Consider the following 19,828-nt stretch of genomic DNA (forward strand, 5'->3'; position numbering starts at 1 on the left):
AGCAGATGGAAGGAGGGTTAGTTCCCAGGCAGAGCTGGTGCCAGAAACTAGGCCTCCTTCCCCGCGGCCCCAACAGGTGCTCTCCCAGCACTGTCACTGCCTGAGCCTCGGCCTGCGTCTGCCTCCCCTTCCTTCCTCTCCTGATCTGTCCACCTCCTGTTCCCAACCCTTCCATCCAGGGCCTCCTTCATTTCCTCTCTGGTCTCTAAGGATCAGTTTATAAAGTGACTAGGCAGTGGCCCCTGCCTGTCCTCTGTCCCTGTTGTCCCCCTTCCTTTCCTCAGCCGTGAGCACAGCTGGGGACACATTGCCTGCGGAGCCTCTAACCCATTTCCTCTGCAGCCCTTGACTGGTCTCCTGCTGGGGTAGCGGAGGGCTGGGCTGGCCTGACAGCACACGTGGAGAAGCCATTTGCTCCCGAAGCATTTGCTTCCCTCCCAGCCCAGCTGTCCCTGTCCTTTCGCATGCTGCCGCTCCAAAGCCCTGTGACTTCAGAATCAGGGTTCAAAATGGTCGCACGGCCGGAGAGCTGGGTTAACACCCACAGCACAAAAGGAGGGGCCTGTAGGTTGGCTCTGAGGCACAGGGATGTGGTGCAAGACAAACGTCATCTGTCCCTGAGTTTACCAAGTACCCACGGTCTGGTGTAGCTGCTGCCCGTGCACAGTGGAGGGTCCTGGAGAGGAGGCAGCTGCAGGCACCTGGCACTTATTCCAGCCGCACCACTGCCTCGTCCAAAGACACAGGGAGACTCAGGAAGGCACCGCTTCCTCTCAGAAGAGCCAGGTGTGCCCCGTCGTCCTCAGGGGCCAGGGGAGGCCCCAAGGGAGCGGTGTAGCAAACATGCCCTGATACAGGATAAATGTTAGCTGGGGGGGATTCGTGAAACTCAGTAAATAACTGAGCAAGACTTCGAGCGTTCTTGTCAGAAAAGAAGGGACTTAGCAGTTCCACAGGCCCCTGGCCAGACTGAGTGAGCCACAGTCTCAGAGTGGACGGGGACAAACCAGAGAATGTCCAAAGATGGGGAGCAACCTGGGGCACAGAAAATCAAGTCATGGGAAGAACATGGAGAATTTGAGCCCACTCATAAAATATGAATAGCAATGCTTTCTCATGGGGTTGTGGGGAACCCCTAACGCATGCCTGGTGTATGTAAGTGTACAACAAATGGTAACTAGTATTATTTATTTAGGTGGAGAAGAGAAGAGCTGCACACGCAGTTTCAAATAGTGAATGACTTTCATCTGAAAGTGGGATTTGAGTAATTTTACAAAACTTGCATGAAAGAATTCCCCAAGGATAGAAGTGTCAGGGAAGCAGATTTGCATTCAACTTAAAGAGGAGGGCAAGAGCTAACATTGATTCAATGTATCTATGTGCCACGCTGGGTGCTTGTGAGGGGCTTAATACTGGTGATTTTATGTCATTTGTCCAATAACTTGAACAGGGAGTTATTATTCTTATCTTCATTTCACAGGTGATGGCCACAAGATCAAGACAGAGCGGATTGCTTACCCAAGGTCATGCAGCGCCCACCTGACGTTCCCCCAGGAGGAGCTGCAGGGCTTTCTCTCTAGGAGGTGGCAGAGGGGCTTCCTGTGTGCAAAGGAAGCTCCCACCATCCCTTTTGGAACCTCAGCCTGGTCCTGCAAAATTTCACCTCAAACTACTGGAGTCTAGGTCCCGAGTCCCTCCTTATAACTCCCTCATTTCTGAGTTCAGCTGCGAGGCCACTCCAGGGACTCCAGGTTGCTCCTTAGTCCACACAGTTGCTTGTCCTTCCCTCCAGGCTGTTGTGAGCCCTGGGGACCCAGGCAGGCTGGGGATGGAGGCCACGCAGTGAGGGTGGAGAGCACAGGCCCTGAGCAGCAGGGGACAACGAGAAGCAGGCACCAGAACCTGGGAATCCACAGCTTTACCTGCCCCAGGGCCCAGCTGCTGAGCTTGCACAGTGCAGACCGCAGCACCAGGTGACATCAGTGTGGCTGAAGCTCCTTTGGAAGTGAGGAAGGAGGGGAAGAGAGGATCTCTTGTCAGGCCTCCAACCCTGCCACCAGAGGATGGAAAAATCTGACCCCATCCCTGTGCCTTAAACTTAGACGCTCAAGAAACATTTATTCAATTCATTGTTTACGTTCTTTGGTTAAGGGGTATAAGTAAGTTTAACAGGCAGGAGCTATACATGCATAATCCCATGCGTTCCTCTCAGGAAAACCATTAAATAAAGGAAGAAATTGAAGCTCAGAGAAGTTCTGTAAGATCCCGAGGTCACACAGTAGTAAAGAGATCAAGGTGTGTTCTCACTACTGAGCTTTCTTGTCTCTCAAAACAAGGAACCAGCTCACCTTGTCTCTCCCAGCTCCTCAGCTCCCGAGGCAGCAGGGATAAGAACCCTGGGCCTGTTTTCCCATTCCAGACACATCTCTTCTCTTCCAGACAGGGGCTGTGGCTCTGCCGTGGGGTTCCTGTTCTGGCAGAGCCAGGGCACAGGATGGGGGGTAGGCTTCACCTCTGTGATGGTCTATTTTGTGTGTCAACTTGGCTAGGTCATGGGGTATCCAGACATTTCAAACATCACTCTGGGTGTTTCGGGAGGGTGTTCTGGGGTGAGATGAACATTTGAATTGATAGAATCAGTGAAGAACATTGCCCTTCCCAATGTGGGTGGGCCTCACCCAATCAGGTGAGGGCCCGAATAGAACAAGAAGGCTGAGTAAGCTGGAACTCCGCCTGCCTGCCTGCCTGAACTGGAACCGCGGTCTTTTCCTGCCTTCAGACTCAAACTGAAACCTCAGCTCTCCCTGGATCTCAGGCCTGTGGATAGCAGATCTTGGGATTTGTCAGCCTCCATAATCACATGACCCAATTCCCTATGATAAATCCCTTTCTGTATATAATACAGGCTCTTGGTTCTTTTTCTCTGGAGACCCCTGACCAATATACCCTCCCTCCCTGGTTCTCCCTTCAAGGGTCCCCTTCCTCAGGGGAAAGAGCAGGCTGAGGAGCCCCACCTGAGTTCCGTGTTCCTGATGCCCCAGCTGAGAAAAGGCTGGGGGGCTGATAACGCAGGCAGCGTAGACTAACTCCGCATCAGCACAAGCTCTTGCCGCCGCCAGAGGATCCTTGAAAGCTCCCCTGATTCACACGGCTGGAACTCTCCTGTTCTCTCCAGAGACGGGGGCAAGCCACCCTGAGCTGGACAGTGCTGCCGGATCCCCACACTGTATTCCATAGGAACCTCTAAGGGACTTCTGAGAAGATTCCCAGTTTAGGGAGTGGGGGAATTAAAATGAGTGGCCCATATGGACTGGTCACCAGGGGCAGTCAAACTTGACTCTCAGGGACCACCTGCCATTCTGCCCCATGGCTAAGTTAGGAGGGAATGGGGACTCGAGACCCTGAGGAAGGCATGGAAGGGCCGAGTGAGGGTGGGATAGGGGTCTGTCCATACAGCCTCCGTCCATGCAGCCACTGTCCCAGGCAAGTGAGAAGCCAGAGTGCCACAGTGACATCTCTGGGCCCTGGAGGAGTCACCTGGAATTCAAGTCTGACAGCTCCTGTCTTGGCTGAGCCTTGGAGAACTTGAAACCGGACATCAGATCCCCCTTCTCACTGGGGTTCAGGAATCTCATCCTCCGTCTAACCCTGCCACCAGAGGATGGAAAAATCTGACCCCTTCTCGGGCTGTCATTCAGAGACAACTAGACAACAGGATATGCTCGGAGAGCTGGAGAGGAGAATTCAGAGGGTCTTGGACAGCAGGAATGCTGGGCTCCAGTCCAGCTCCGGGGTCCAGACTTGATATTTCAAATCTAGCCAGGAGCATGAATGGTGCACCTACTGCATGCTGTTCACCCGTGTGTGTGCATGAGCGCATGCGTGGACAGGCATGAATGATATCAAACACATCTGGGTGCATGAATTATATCAAAGATTTGTAAAGTACATAAAAAATAAATGTACAGCTTGAAGAACTGTAACCATGACTCAACTCAAGGAACAGCACATTGCAGCACCCCAAAAGCCCCCCGTTGCTAATGTAAGTCTTGTCGTTTGATATTCATAATATACTCTTTACAACAAAGAAGGTGTTATTATCCCAGTCCCTGTGTTCGGGAGTCTTGTGTTGGGCAGGTGATTGGGTCAGAAGAGTTTGGGGGTCTTTCTCAACTCTGTTCAGTGACTCTAATTTTACAATATCCTTCGAGTGAAAATGCAGGGAGCTGGTGGTCCTCTCCCCGGGTCTGCCCCAGCCACGTCCTGCCCTCCCCAACTCTGCATTATGGATGGAGTGAATCATCTCGTAAATAATTCACGAGTCATCGAGGCACTGAGGGTAACAGGAGAGCAGGGGTGGAGGCATGGGCAGGGCTGAAGTTGGCAACCTGAGCCAGACCACCATCCTCACGGGGCTGGGCTCTGCTCTGGGTAGAAGGGGCCCACAAGTCAGGCAGGAGCCTCAGGTGGGTGGCCACCAGGGAGATGAGGCCATGGTGGGTCAGAGGGCCCAGCACGACCCGGTCAGCCTCCTGCTGCTGATACGCCTCTGCCTTCTGCACCTGAGGGCCTCAGGTGAGTGATCCCCCAGGGGGTTCATTTCCCACTCCCATCCCGCTATTCCTGCCTTTTTCTGAGGGATCCTCCTTTTGCACTTGTGTAGCCATTGCATGAAGTCCATTCAGTCATTCATCAGCAAGACATTTAACTAGCGTTCACTGAGTGACTACTATGTGCCTCGTAGGTGATAGCACTCTGCTTTACCTTGAGAAGCTGGAGTCATCCTGAGAGCCACTGTGAGGTGGTAAGCTTAGGAGTGGCATGGTCAGATCTAGGTTTCAGAAAGTTCCCAGTTTTTGAGGGGCATTAGGGCAATCAGGAGATCATGGCCGTAATCCAGGTGAGAGATGCTGGCATCTCAGGCCAAAGCAACGTCCATGGGGTTGGAAGAAATTGGTTTCTGGGTTATATATTTTTATTCTTTTTTTTTTTTTTGAGACAGAGTTTTGCTCTGTCACCTAGGCTGGAGTGCAGTGGTGTGATCTCGGCTCACTGCAACCTCTGCCTCCTGGGTTCAAGCGATTCTCCAGCCTCAGCCCCCCAAGTAGCTGGGATTACAGGTGTGTGCCACCACACCCAGCTAATTTTTGTATTTTTAGTAGAGCCAGGGTTTTGCTATGTTGGCCAGGCTGGTCTCAAACCACTGACTTCAGGTGATCCGCCCATCTCAGCCTCCCAGAGTGCTGGGATTACAGGTGTGAGCCACTGAGCCCGGCCCCAGGCACTTATTTTCATGCAAATTTGCTGAGGCCCTCAGCACTTTATGGCATGAGGCCCACCCTGGCTGCATGTGAGGGGACAGCGGGGAACATGGTACTTGGGCTTAGGCTGCGGTTGAGGGCTGGGCCCTGAGCCAAGAATACCTGTTGAGTGACTTACTCCACAGGAACTACTTAATGGCTGGTCCCTGACGGACTGGGAGCTCCATGAGAGCAGAGATGGGGGGTTCATTTGTCCTTGTGACCCCAGCACTTTATGCTTAGCTGAATGAATGCTGGATGGGCTGATGCAGGCCGTGTCCTCTTCCCCTTGCTGCAATGCGACTGGAACAGGGTGGGATGAGCCCAGGGATCCTCCTGGAATCTTTACACAGGGAACTCCAGACCCCAAGCTGCCAGCGGCCATGCAGATCTCCTTATCTCCAGGGTCACCGTCATCACAGGACTGATCATCAGCCTCATCCTGGGGTGCTCGTTACAAATATGGATTCCTGGGCCCTAGCCCGTCACCACCACGGGGGGTGACCGACCCCATAGTCTGGGGTGACGCCCGTGAATCTGCCTTTTGAATGGTCTAGTGGCTCATGAGGAGTGGGGATCTCTGCTCCAGTCCATTCTCTGACTTCAGCCAACCCCTCCTTCAGTGTCTCCAAACAGGACACCCGGAGGCTCCCGCAGAAACTGTCTCTTGCCCACCAACTCCAGAAAAGCTTTTCTGTGGTCTTCCTGAACCCTGCCTGGGCCACTTGGGACTGCAGAACCAAAAAGAGAGGCTCCAGGCAAGGCAGGGAGTGCAGGAGAGCCCAGAGCAGCCCAGAAGTCCTGCTATGCCCCTTCTCTCCCCAGGCCAGCCCCACCCGACTCCCGAGGCCCCTGCAGAGGAGGTGGTATCTGTCCAGGGAGTGCGAGGTGGCTCCGTGGAGCTGGCCTGTGGCTCTGGGCCTGCCCCACTGCTGGTCCTCTGGAGCTTCACTCCGCTGGGCTCCCTGGTTCCCCGGCCTGTGGCCGTCACCGATGGAGCCATGTCCAAGGTGGAGGCCATCGCCTCGGCTCTGGGAGTCGTGAGTCTGAGGAACGGCAGCCTGGTGCTGGGGGAACTTCGAGAGGGTGCCCGCGGCCACTTCCTGTGCCAGGTTCTGCACGTGACTGGTGGCCAGCTCCACACTGCCTACTCCCACCTCACGCTGGCTGTGCTGGGTGAGGGCCTGGCCCCAGCTGCAGCGGGTCCACGGGCTGCTTTGGATGTCTCTGCTTGTGTGCTGCCCATTCCCTTTGTGTGTGTGGGGGGGGTCCAGGTTCTAAAGGGCGCCCCACTCCAGGGACTGAGGAAAGCTGGGGTGATGAGGACGGGATGGTCAGGGTGGGTGGGCAAGTGAGTCCCCAGCTGGCAGGGGTGGGGGCACCAGACACAGCTGGGCATGTCCTGGGTCTGTAATAACACAGCGGGCCTCTCCCTCCTCTGGCCAGTGCCGGTGTCTAAGCCTCAAGTGCGGCTGAGTAACCCGTCCCCTGTGGAGGGAGCCTCCGTGGTGGCCACGTGTGCAGTGCGGGAGGGCACAGAGCCTGTGACCTTTGCCTGGCAGCATCAGGCATCCCAAGGCCTTGGAGAAGCCCTGGTGGGGGTCACTGAGCCACTATTCCGACTGGACCCTGTCAACCGGACACACCTAGGCTGGTATATGTGCAGTGCTCGCAACTCCGTGAACAGGCTGAGCAGTGACGGGGCCTTCCTGGACGTCATTTGTGAGTCAGACTGTGGTGGGGGAGCTGTCAGGGCTCACACTCACCTCCCCATCCACACTCGGGTTCCACCCCTCAGAACTCTCCAAATCCCTCCTCTGCGGCAGTGCTCCGCCCTCTAAAAGTCTTCAGCAGGCAAGAGTCACGGGGTGCTATGCCCCTGGTGTCCAGTGCAGCTCTAGTTCCAGGCTGTTAGCCTTTTTAAGGTCACGGACACCCTTTTCCAGGAAAACGTGCATACATTCATGCTTACAATCTCACTCGCGATTTCACTGGCAGCCTGGAAAGTCTGCCTTTAGGTTGAGCCTGGAGGGCTCTCAGAAACCAGCGGGACCCCGAGGAGACAGGGGGTGGGGCCACAGTGGGAGGAGAGGGCAGCCAGCCTGAAGTTAGAAATCAGGAGCCCTGGGGGAAAGATGAAGGCCGGGGTGGCCCAGAGCTCGCTGTCCCACAGGGCAGCCACGCATGTGCATCTTCGGTCCCTTGAAATGGAGCCAGTCCAAACTGAGCTGTGCTGTATGCATGGAAGGCACACTTGATTTTGAAGATTTATTCCAAAAGAAAGAATGTAAAATACCTCATCCATAACTTTTATATTGATTTTATATTGAAATAACATTCTGGATATATTTGGTTAAATAGTAAAACACCTATTGGTGGTTTTTGTTTTTTGCTTGATTGGGTTTGGTCATTTTTACTTAAGATTTGGCTACTAGAAAATGTTAAAAAAAAAAAAAAATTCTGTGGCTGGCATCCGCCTATTGGACAGTGCTGGTCTTAAGACGTTTTAAGGAGCAAGGACAAATGGCGTCCTATTTATTGGTCTTCACGGTGGTGGTTTGTGGAAATTGTGAACTGAGGACTGTTGAGGAGGCAGGTGAGCAGGAGAGTTCTTGAGAAAGAGGCAGGAGCAGACTGGAAGCAGGCAGAGAATTCAGAACTCCTTGGGAGTCAAGGAGAGCTTCGAAGATGGTGACCCCGAGCTTGGAACGCAGGAAGAGAGGGGAAGGTGGAGTCCAAGGAAGTGAAAGGAGGCAGCTGCTGGGATCGGGCTCAGGGCGTCACCCCACTGCGGTATCTTACTTCTGCAGTCTGCAGTGGCTGCCTGTCTGCTTCCAAGAGCCCCTCAGTCTCAGGCACATGGGGAGCATTGGTCTCCTTCCTCTCTTCTGCCCCACCTTGGCCCAACCCAGGAGTCCCTCCAGGAAGCGCTCACAGCCCAGGGCGCTCACCTCCACACATACGCCCTGAGCACCCTGGACTTGCTCATGGTCCCTGGACTCTGAGCTCCAGGAGGGCCTAGCCTCCGGGTGGACACAGGCCGGAGCATACTACATGCCCCCAGGATTGATGCATACATTCAGAGATGAGCATGTGCGTGAATGAAGGAATGAAGTTGGGGAGGTGTAACCGGCCTTCCTTGCTCTCCAGATGGTCCTGACAAGCCTGTGATCACTGTGGAGCCACTGGGACTCGCTGAGGAGGGCTTCTGGGCCAGTGAGAGGGAAGAGGTGACCCTGAGTTGCCTGGCTGCCTCCAACCCGCCTAGTCACTACGTGTGGCTCCATGACCACACGCAAGTCCACACGGGACCTACCTACGTCATCGCCAGAGCAGGCCGTGTCCACACGGGTCTATACACCTGCCTGGCCCACAACAGCTACCTGGACTCCCGCACCCAGACTACTGTCCAGCTTACCATCTACTGTGAGTGTGGGGTCGCGTGACGCCCAGACCTGGCCTGGGGACAACTCACGCTGGAGCCTTTGTGGGCCTGTTCTCAGGCAGACCCAGCTGCCCCGTGGAGAGGCGTGCCGAAGTTGCTCTTGTTGGAGGGACATCTCTGACCAAGTGGAGCTGGAGGGCAGGGAAAGAGGATAAGAAAACTATGGGAAGGGGAAGGGAAGGGGGGAAGCTACCGACACTACATAGCCTCCCGCCCCTAAGTGATTATTCCCATGGCCCTGCGGACTGAACTGAGGCACAGAGAAGGGCGATGGCAGTGAGGCAAGGTGTGCTGGCTCCTGGGTGCCCAGGGGCAAAGATGAGAATGGGAGACGGGGCCTTCCATGGGGCCTCTGGGATTCCTTGGGGACTCTAAACTCCTGTACACTTGGTAACCTCCCGCCCCTCACCTGAGGGCTCAGCCTGTTCCTCACCAGCCCCTCAGAGAGCCTCAGTCTTTCCCCTGACTCACTTCTCCCTACTCCTCTACCCATTGACACCCCTGGCCTCCAGACCCCCGGCCTGGGCTTGGGGACTGCAGGGCACTGGCAGTGGAGCCTGCGCCAGCCTCACTCACTTCCCCATCCAGATCCCCCTGAGGGACAGCCCTCCTGTGCAGTGCATCCCAGCCCTGGGGCTGTGACTCTGCTCTGCGCCTGGCCTGGAGGGCTTCCGCCTGCCCAGCTGCAGTGGGAAGGACCCCAGGGACCTGGCCCTACTGCCCCCAGCAACGTCACCTGGAGTCATGCAGCCGCCCAGCTCTCCAGTGGCAGCGTCTTCACCTGCACTGGCCAGCACCCAGCCCTGGCACCGCCTGCCCTCTGCACAGTCACGCTCTGTGAGTGGACACAGGAAAGCCCATGGCTCTGACATTCCAGGCAGAGTGTGTGTAGAGGTCAGGGGAGAGCTGGGGGGCCTGGGATCTGGGTGGCGCTCCAGACTGCAGGCTCCAAAACACGCCATGTCACAAGCAGGTGGGCGGCACTCAGCTCTCAGTCCCCATCTCCCACCTTTCCCATCCACACTGTGCTCTGTCCCCCTCACTTCGGGCTTGGAGCCCTGATACCTCCCCACTGTCCCTGCCTGCAGGGTCAGCAGCCTCTCATCGCCCCTACGCTGCCCTTCTACCGCTCTGACGCATGTTGGGCTTGAAATTTGCCTTCAGCATTCTCTCTGCCAAGTGTGCAGAGAGAAACTCCCAGCCATCAGCCCAGACAGAGCTCAGAGGTCATCCTGTCCTCTTTCTGGAAGCCCCAGAGAGTTAGTCTTTCTGTCTATATTCTAGCACACATTAAATCATAATCATTATTTAATGTCTGTTCCCACCATTTCCCTGGCACATGATCAGCCATCAATAAATGATGAGTGTGTGAATGAGTGAGTGACAAAGTGATGAAGGAAGGAGGGAGTGAAGGAACAAATGCAGGAAGGGGGATAGTGCGGATGTGCCAAGCCCTTCCTCCTTCCACAGGGCCATGCTGAGCCATCATTCTTTCCAGGGGAGCCTCTCGGCAGGCCCACCTGCTGGAGCACAGCCACAATGGGGCACCAGTTCATCATGCTGAGCTGTGAGTGGCCTGGCGGCGAGCCCCCCGCCACGCTGAGCTGGCTTGACGAACAGCAGCAGCCCCTGGGCGGTAGCAGCTCCTCCATGGCCGTTCACCTCCTGCAGGCCCAGGAAGATCTGGCTGGCAGAGAGTTCACCTGCCGGGGCACTCACCTGCTCAGGACCCCTGACCCCCACTGCCACCTCCAGCTGGGTGAGTAGGGGCTAGCGAGTTTGTTCTGGGACTGGGACAGGAGGAGCAACCCTTTGGAACCAGGATACAGAGATCTTGGGGGGTGGCTGTGCTGGCATGGAAAGCGAGTCAGTGAGGACGGGCAAGCTAGGAGGTAGGTAGGAGCTGAGCTCCCAGGGACTCAAGTTTTCTTTGATCCATAAAATGAGGGGGTTAGGCTAGGTCAGAGTTGTATAATGAAAATATAATGTGAGCTATATATGTGATCTAAAATATTCTAGCAGCCACATTTAAAAAGGAGAAGAAACAAGTGAAATACTTTAGTTAACTCAATATATCCAATATGCTGTCATTTCAACATGTAATCATAAAAATTATTAAGGAGATATTTGACATCTTATCTTTCAAATCTGGTATATATACAATTACTGCACATCTCAATCTGGCCTGGCCATATTTCAAGTTCCCATATTGACGTGGCCGCTCACTACAATATTGGATAGCACTGATCTAGGTGATGTGGAAATGTCAATTGCATAGTCTTCATTCACATGGATTTGTGTAAGAGAGATGCCTGATTATACTGTTGATTTGCATTAATGTTTCCAAAGTCAGTTCTTTACCTCTCTTACTCTGGTTTTGGTCTGGTTCCTCCTTGTCTTCATCTGGCTCTGCCAGTCTATTTACTGCAACCAGGAAAAAAGAATTACATATCAAAGTAAAAAAAAAAAAGTGAAAAAAGCAAACAGAGAAGCTGTCACATACAACAGTTCTCACAGAATGGTTTACCTCTTGGTCTCCAAAGGCTTGGTAACTAGCATGTTCTCAGGGCTCTAAGGAGGCCTCAACCCCAAATATTTCCTTCCCTATTACTCAGTCTCAGGACCGGAAATTCCATCGTAGGAGATTCATTGACACCTGAGAGTCTGGGTCTTTAATAAGTCAGTCCATAAAATCTGAGCGCCTGCTATGGGCCCAGCGCTACGCCTGGAGCCAGCCAGGAGGTGGGGGCCCCTAGTGGGAGGGAGGACAGGTGCTGGAAGGGGCTGTTCATGCAGAGACGAGTAAGGCAGGGCCCCTGCCTGCAGGAGCTGAGGCTAGGGTGGGGCAGGGAAGGAGCAGGGAGGAACACTGCTGATTTTATCCTATATCAGCAAGCCCTGGAGCACACTGCGACAGGAACTTGGCATAGAATGGGAATGTGAAGAGAAAGCAGACTGGCCCCAGACAGGCCTCCTTATCAACTCTGCAGCACTCCCCGCTCCATCTCCTCTCCATCCCTTCCAATGCTGGCCAGCACCTTGTCCCCAGGCCCTCCACTAGCCAGCCTCATCCTCTCTGTCCCCGCAGAAGCCCCACAGCTGGACGTGGCTGAGCCCCGCGTGTCAGTGTTGGAGGGGGGAGAGGCCTGGCTGGAGTGCTGTCTCCGTGGGGGCACACCACCTGCCCAGCTCCTCTGGCTGGGGCCTCAACAACAGCAGGTGGACCATGGCACTTCAGGATTCACGCTGCACCCTGAGGGTGCCCAGCTACGCCTGGGCATCTATGATGCTGACCCGGCACACCACAGGGGCACCTACCAATGCGTGGCTCGCAACGCCGTGGGTAACAGCAGTCGGAGCGTGCTGCTGGAGGTCCTGAGTGAGTGAGGGGTCGAGTGTGTGTGTGTGGTGAGGTGGGGGCCGGGAGACCAACAGCCACAGAGTGCTTTAAGTGGAAAGGCACAAGGATTCCCCGCTCCCAAATGTGAGCGCTTGAGCTTCCTTGGGCATAGGCAGGACTCAAGAGCTAGATGGGCAACATGTGCGTGAATCTGGTACACTCATGGCAGACAGAACGCCGTGCAGGCAGCATCGCCTCCCTTTCACTTTATACATGAAAAAACTGGTGGGACAAGACAGGGCTTCTCAGGTCCACAGACCCCAACCCAGTGCCTTTTCCACACAGCCAGGCTGCCTCTTGACAGGAGCAAATCTGGGGGCACAAGCTCACGTGGTTGTAGGTATCCATGTGCCTCTTTGTGTCCCCACCCTCACCCAGGATATCCAGCTCCTCCCAACGTCACCATCAGCCGCCTGACCTACGGGAGGCACCGGAGAGAGGTGGAGCTTCAATGGGCCATCGCAGGCCCCGGGAACCTGACGGGCTTCCTGGTGCAGCGGAAGGCCAGTGCCCTGGGCCTAGGAGCTGGGGCGTGGGAGACGGCAGCTAGTGACATCGAGCCGGAGAGCCGAGGCCGGCGGCTGGGAGGCTTGGACCCCGGGGTCCTTTATGCCTTCCGCATCCTGGCTCTGAATCACCACACTGCAGGACATCCCTCTGAGGTGAAGATACCAGGTGCCAGCTAATGCCAGGGAGGGACCCACCTTTTCTCCAAAGCACCGGCCTCTGGTTCATCTGCCTCTTCACAGAGCACCCCCTCCTCTGTTCATTTGCTCCCTTCCTACTGAATTATCCCGTCCCCAGCCTGTCCACTTCTCCACTCTCCCCTCAGATAATCTCTACGGCTCTTTCCCATCCCTCCCTGTGGGGCTCGGGAGGCTCCAGGCTGAGGGTTAGGAACCCTAATTCATGTGATCAGAATAGAGAGGAAGGAAAAGGTGCCGGTGACTAAGAACAGGAGCCCACTCTGTGCCTCAGTCTCCCCTCCAGGGCTACAGGCAGGCTCTCGGCTTCCTGCTGCCCCCTCTCCATCCTGGGAATTCCTTAGTTTATGGCATACTTCTCTTCAGCCCCAAGCCGCCAAGATAACCAGACTTTTGCTTTCTGCACCAGAAACGGGATTTGGCAGGAGAGTCAAACCCCACAGCACTAGGCAGACAGAGCGCCACGTTCCTTGGGAGAGACCTGATCTCCGGGTTCTCTGGGTCCCCCATGTCAGCTGCAGGGGGAACTGGATGAGCAGGGCACCGCTTCTCCAGAACCCTAGTGGTTCCCTACAAGCCACTGTGACCCAAGTTCTGCAGTGGCTCTAAACCATGTAACCTATGCTCTCCCCTCCTAGCGGACCCCCCCTTCAGTGCCTACCCAGCGGTGTTGGGTGCAGCAGGCACAGGAATGGTGGTGGCAACGGTGGCCTCTCTACTGGTGTTCCAGTATGCTGCCCGGCACCCAGAGACTTTCCCCTGTGAGTGGGAATGGGAATGGGAAGGGAAGGGCTGCTTGACCCCACAGGGTGGCCAGACCCTGAGCTATCCAAAAGAGAGCTGCAGCACTCCCGGGGGAGAAGAATCTAGGCTCTTCCTTAATTCTGACCCTCTCCCCAGTGCTAGATGTTGCCATTCAGGGCTCAAACCCCCAACCCAGGCACCTGGGGCCATCCCCTTCTGGGTTCCTGAGGCCCTAGTACAGAGCCCATTGGGAAAGAGAGGGCCGTTCTCCTGGGATCTCTGCTGGGCTGGCCAAGTAATGTTCCTTTTCTTTTCCTTCCTACAGGCCTTGGTCAATTGCTTGTTCCCATGTGAGTGTGGAACCCCAGTCATCCTGGGCGCCAGGGCTTTCCTCCAGTTGGAAAGGAAAGCGAGGGAAGTGAGTTGCCACTAACTTTACTCTCCCACTTCACTCTCAGGGAGCAAAGGCACCAACAGAGGGGCCCCAGAGAAGATGCTGAGGTGCAGGCAGGTAAGCACGACTATATCCAGAAAAAGACGACTCATGTGCAAGGAGACCAGTGCTGGGTGCTGAGGGTGACGCTGGGTCTCTCTTGAGCTCTGGGAACGTCTGGACACTCCCAAGGCATCTCTGTTCTTTGCCCACATACGCTTTTCCTAGGCCTTGAAGCACCAACTACCGCCCCAGGTTTGGATCCTGCACAAGAAACCACGGATGCTCCAGTGAATGTCACCATCACAGTGACTGCAACACCATGAGGCCCAGAGAGGAAGATGCAAATAGGCTTAGGGAAGGCAGGTGGGATTGGGGAAGAGCGCTTCTGTCAGACTTTGCTCGTAAAACCAACGTAGCTAAGACACCAACTACCACTTTCACTTAACACCCAGTCTTTCCAACTGGTGCAAGGCCCTAAGTGACACGGTTACAAGAGAAGCCCTGGCCCAGCTTGTGGAAGACAGAGGTGGCAGGACGAGGAGGAGGACCCACAATTGGGACAGAAGGATCACTGGGTATCTGAGGGCAAGTGACAGCCATGGAATTGGGAACCGTCTGTGGTGCCACAAACGTATGAGCAAGCTAGCTGCTTCCAGAAAAAAGTCTGGATGGAGCAATTCCTAAATAAATCAGAGCTGATGTTCATGCCAACGGAGGGCTATTTCCATCGCAACTCCCGCAGAGAGGCTGATGGCTGGGTCCCAGGTGTGGCCAGTGGGGAGAAACAAGGTGTGTAGGTGTGCGTTCCTGCGCTCAACCGCAGCTTAAGAACATCACTGGCGCTGCAGTGGCCCGACTCCAGGAGTCCCAGCCCACAAGATACAGAGCGGAGGTAATGCAGATGTAGCCTCCCGTCCCCAGGCTGGGGGAGCTGGCCCACAGAACACCGGGGCTGTTCCAGAGTCACAATGTCAGCTGCCAGCATGACTCACTAGCTCCAAGTGTGTGTGTGTGTTTGTGTGTGTGTCTGCAATCTGGGTGAAAACACAAATGAATGCTTGTTCAACTGACTAGAAGACTCGGGACTCCAAGCCGCCTCTGCAGGAGACACAGATGAGAAGAAACGGCAAGAAAGCCAACGGGTGACCCGCCAGCACAAGGGAAGTGGCGCCTGAAAGGAGACAGAAAATTGAGAAACTGAAGAAGGTTCTGTGGTTCTCACAGAGTTAGACTTTATTAGATAAGGGGTTTCAGCTACCCTCAAAGCTCTCAGGACTGGGGCTAGGGTGTAAGGAAGGCTTATTTAAATATGGGAAATAAAATACAAAAGGGCCACACCCAATGCAAAAGACTTTGTTGCCTTTCTGGTCACAGATGCCTACAGATGTGTATCTTGTAGGGCAGTAAAACAACACTTTTTCACAAGGCTAAATCTCTATACTGGAGTTCATAACAATGTGGACCTAGGTTAACGGTAAAAATAGACAACGTGTGAGGCAGGACCGCTCCCCGTCATCCTTCCAAGCTCCTCTCCTACCCACCTCCCTTCCTTCCAAAGAAACGCAAAGCTGCCCCGAGGAGCTGGGCCTGCCTCCACATCGCCCCCCAGGCTCAGGCATGTTCTCAGCCTCCCCTAAAACACTTGCCCAAGATCCTGCTCCTTCAGGGCCTTGATCTCTGCAGCCAGAACAGAAAGGGTGTGCACAGGGGGAGTTTCAGGGGAGGACAGGGGTGGAGGCTCCAAAGAATTTCAGAGGAAGACATGCGCCCACCCCAGTCACAAACTATAAGCAGCGTTGTAGAAACAGGGAGTAGCCCCACCTTCGGGCTACGCTATATGAAAGCAGCGTTCTCTTTTAATATAAAATCATGTCAACCAAATAAAACCTGCCAAAGCTACATCATTCAAAATATGTACAGTTTCACACATTACAACTTTAAGGAAAATCAAACATACTTTTCAGTATGATACAAAGCATGCACCTCAAAGTCATTACTTTAAAAGAGAGCAACACAGGTAAAATTCAATTCTAAACTTCACTTCTTGGCAGTACTGTAGCTGGAATGAGATCTGTGGCACGATCAGCCCAAGCCGGATGCACCGAGTCTTCATAGACTCATTTGACAAAAACAAAACCCAGAAAGAAAGGCTTTTGCTAAGAACACTGCAAAAGGTTTAGAACATTGCCATTTCACTTGCACCCTGGCAGCACCTGTCACCAGACTGTCAGTGCAAAACTGAAAGAAAAACATTAAAAGGAGATAGTGAAATGATACAGTGGCAGCAGGGCAGTTTAACGCTAAAACAATCACACAGAATTCTAGATGAGAAGGAACATGAAGAGGCGTGACCAACTTCCTGATCACTGAGCACAGTAAAGCTCAAATTTCCAGGTGGAGGTGGCAGACGGGCGCATCAAGGGGAGAAATGTGGACTCCTGGAAGACGAAGTCATAAGCAGAGCTCTGCCCACAGAGGCCAGAGGGCAGCTTCTCCGGCTGCGGAGCTGGAGCCTCGGAGGAATTCCACAGCAGGGACAGATCACAGCAGACGGAACGGGACTGGTTCTATCCAAAGAGTGAACCGCCATGCTTGTGGAAAGCAGGATGGAAAAATGGGAGGAGCCCAGATTATGGCTCCAGATAAACTGGGCTCGGATTCAGGTCCCATGGCTCACTGAGTGACTTGGGGATTTTAATGTCAACTTTGTAGATGTGTTGTGAGGGTTAAATGAGTTAACAGTAACAAGCACCGAGCACAGTGCCTGGTACACAGCAGTTATTCAACACGTGTTAGTGCTCTCTCTCACACTGTACCATGTCCTCTCATTTCCTGGTGAAGTGACGTTAGGTAGGACTGTTTGGGTGCCTGTGCAGGGCAGACAAGTTTCAGAGCCAACTCACGCTTAGGGAGAACTCATACCGCCTAAACATAAAGGCAATTATATATATATGTGTGTGTGTATATATATATATTTATATATTTCAATATATAAAGGCATTTTTTATAAATAAAATACAATAAAAAGAATAACACTTAAAACAGCGTTACTAATAATATAAATAAAGCAGTCCACAATGAGATTGTCCTAAAGGTAAAGCCATTTTCTCTTCCTCATGGACAGATCCCATATTCAAACTCAATCTTTAAAAGCAGTTCATGACCTAAGGCTCATGCTAATACACCTGTTTCCTGAATCAAAATGGCTGTCGTCTATGGACATCGACTCGCCTGTTTTCTAAAACGCCCTTTGTGACAGCACTGCTGTAACTTGATTGGCTAACACAGGGTATGTTTTCAGATTCTGCGCGCTGGGACTTTGTCCTTTGCTAGTCCCATAAATAAAGGACGCAGCTATCCCCCTCCAGAGCTAATTGCATCGAAGCAACATGAAGAATAAATCCAGTATACTATAGGCACGGACATCTGGAATGTAGAACTTGGGTCTACAGCATCCCTAATATCTGACTAGGGAATTACATTCACTACATTCTACTGGAAGTAACTCTTGCATAGTGACCCAGCTTAAACAAGCACATTTTCACTAACAGTTCTATTATAAAATATATAGACATATGTAAGGGAATACTGACGCATTTATACAGAAAGTTGGTTAACATAGTATTATATTCTATTCCACTGCGATTTCTGGGAAACTAACATTTCTTCACTTCTGGAATTGCTTGACTCTATATAAAGAGAATAATTTTGTTTCTTTCCCCAAAGGGATGCATAATGCAAAAAGGAGCAGTGATCCTTGAAAGCTTGACTCAAGCTATGAAACACAATGATATAATTATTGCTTTTTAATGTGAAGAGCCTTCCAAAGGCAGCTGCAAATGTCCTTGTCACGCAGAGGTTGCCGTGGTCAGGAGCTCTGCTGACCAACGCTTTGGGTGCCTGTTTACAAGGGTGACATTCTGAAAGAGGTATCAGGAAATTTCAGAAAAAAAAAAAAACCCTTTTCTTCCAACATAAGTCTTTTCTGACACTCACCCCTGCAGGCTGCTGCCTATGTTGGAGGTGGGGGATGACTAGTTTCAGCCTCAGGGCACCATGAGCATATTCCTACGCTAATCCAACAGACTGGAGAGCTCCCACCAAGACGGGCTCCCTGCAGCCTTCCCCTTTCTTTCTTCTAAAAATGTATATCTTTCTCTTCAAGGCACCACTTAATGTCTTACTTTGTTCCTACTCCTAGAAACAGTCAAAAAGAGCCCCATAGTAGCCATTTGATAAATAAATGGAATTTGAAAGCAGTGGGACATGAGGCATTATTTGTCTCTCTGGCCTTGGTTTCTTTTCTGCATACTGCCAGAATTCATCAAGACCTTACACTCCACCACGTCCACAACACGATGACTAGTGCCTAGCAAATGAACGTCACTTGTGCCCACGTGCAGATAGAAAGTCAACAGGACACATTACCACTTTTGTGGAAGGCACTCTTGTAAAATTCGCCAGCCAAGTCCGCTATTATAAACATGGGTCACAACTGCAGTTGACTTCAAAGTGTTCTCAGAAAGTCTGGTAATACAGGCCGGGCGTGGTGGCTCACACCTGTAATCCTAGCACTTTGGGAGGCGGAGGCGGGTGGATCACTTGGGGTCAGGAGTTCAAAACCAGCCTGACCAACATGGTGAAACCCTGTCTCTACTGAAAATACAAAACAATTAGCCGGGTGTGGTGGCAGGTGACTGTATGCCTGTAGTCCCAGCTACTTGGGAGACTGAGGCGGGAGAATTGCTTGAACCCGGGAGGCGGATGTCACAGTGAGCCGAGATCAGGCCATTGCACTCCAGCCTGGACGACAGAGCAAGACTCCATCTCAAAAAAAAAAAAAAAAATGTCTGAGAATACACTATTAAAAGACCATTTTCTACCTGAAAACCCAGCGGGTGGCAACCTTCAAGTGGCCCCTGCATTCCCTCCCAGCCAAAACAGCCAAGAGATGGGATCCTTTGCATGAGGAGCTCTTGCTGTCACTGTAGCTGTTAGAAAACATGGAAGGACCCCTCGGCCCTCCAGGTGACTGAATACTATGCAAAACAAGGTTGTTTCCTACTGGGGGGAGGAAGGAATGGGGAAGAAAACATTTAAGGCATAAATAATATAAAAGGGCACACATTTTAAGATACATTCATATGACATTACTACTACAAAAAAATAAATAATGATTTTCTCTGATTTGAATTAAGGTCCTTCACACAGTTCACTCCCAGGCCTGTTTTGTGCAGTTACTGGCTTGAAGTTGGAAAATGACCGGTTGTTTGCACATCCTCAGGTTTCCTGGGGCTGCTGAAGGACCTCTGTCGGGCCGTCTAAAGGAATGCCAGACGGAGACCACGTTGTCTTTTCAGCACAGCCCTCTGGGACAGGTGGCAAAATAAGAGCATTCCAACTTACAACGTCGTTCTCTGTTTCTGAATGGGCATAGCTGTCTCCTGAAACACAGAAAGGTTTGGGAGCATTATCAAATGATAAAGGTGGATTTTTACAAAGCAGTCTAAAAACTTCTTCACACTTTGAGCCATGAAGAAAGAAAAACGAGCGTAAGTAGAACCTGGTTTGTGTTTGAATTTGAGGGAGACAGAAGGTTTAAAAGGTTTAAATAAAGTTGAACTCTCATAAGTAGCTATACAATCCACCTGAGGATTAAAGCAACCCCTTAAAAGCCCTAAAATAACCATCTGATAGAAAGGTTACCACTCCAGAACCAACTCAAATCAAAAAGGGGCTCATGTTCACAAAATGCATTCTTCCACCACGTCTTCTGTTACCCTATGAATGAAATCAAAG

The 19,828-nt window shown here is 52.5% G+C and overlaps 2 protein-coding genes across 5 annotated transcripts in view; one reads left to right on the top strand and one right to left on the bottom strand.

Moving 5' to 3' along the window:
- The first annotated feature begins 4,493 nt into the window (after positions 1–4,493).
- On the top strand, positions 4,494–14,740 carry VSIG10L2 (V-set and immunoglobulin domain containing 10 like 2). Its single transcript, XM_033206005.1, has 12 exons — positions 4,494–4,575; positions 6,126–6,476; positions 6,747–7,022; positions 8,451–8,726; positions 9,334–9,582; positions 10,244–10,504; positions 11,834–12,124; positions 12,524–12,820; positions 13,488–13,610; positions 13,919–13,943; positions 14,052–14,104; positions 14,255–14,740. Exons 1-12 carry the CDS (start codon positions 4,494–4,496, stop codon positions 14,350–14,352), a joined length of 2,382 nt encoding a protein of 793 aa, XP_033061896.1. The 3' UTR covers positions 14,353–14,740.
- A 499-nt stretch (positions 14,741–15,239) lies between these two features.
- The window catches only part of CDON (cell adhesion associated, oncogene regulated), a 102,526-nt gene continuing 97,937 nt past the window's right edge, over positions 15,240–19,828 (bottom strand). For all 4 annotated transcript variants that reach the window (XM_033204847.1, XM_033204849.1, XM_033204846.1 and 1 more), the window contains exon 20: positions 15,240–19,473. In XM_033204847.1, coding sequence (XP_033060738.1) covers positions 19,310–19,473 — 164 coding nt within the window. In that variant the 3' untranslated portion in view covers positions 15,240–19,309. The remainder of the gene's footprint in view (positions 19,474–19,828) is intronic.

This window comes from Trachypithecus francoisi, unplaced genomic scaffold, assembly GCF_009764315.1.
Source record: "Trachypithecus francoisi isolate TF-2019V2 unplaced genomic scaffold, Tfra_2.0 Lachesis_group8, whole genome shotgun sequence".
Taxonomy (NCBI): domain Eukaryota; kingdom Metazoa; phylum Chordata; class Mammalia; order Primates; family Cercopithecidae; genus Trachypithecus; species Trachypithecus francoisi.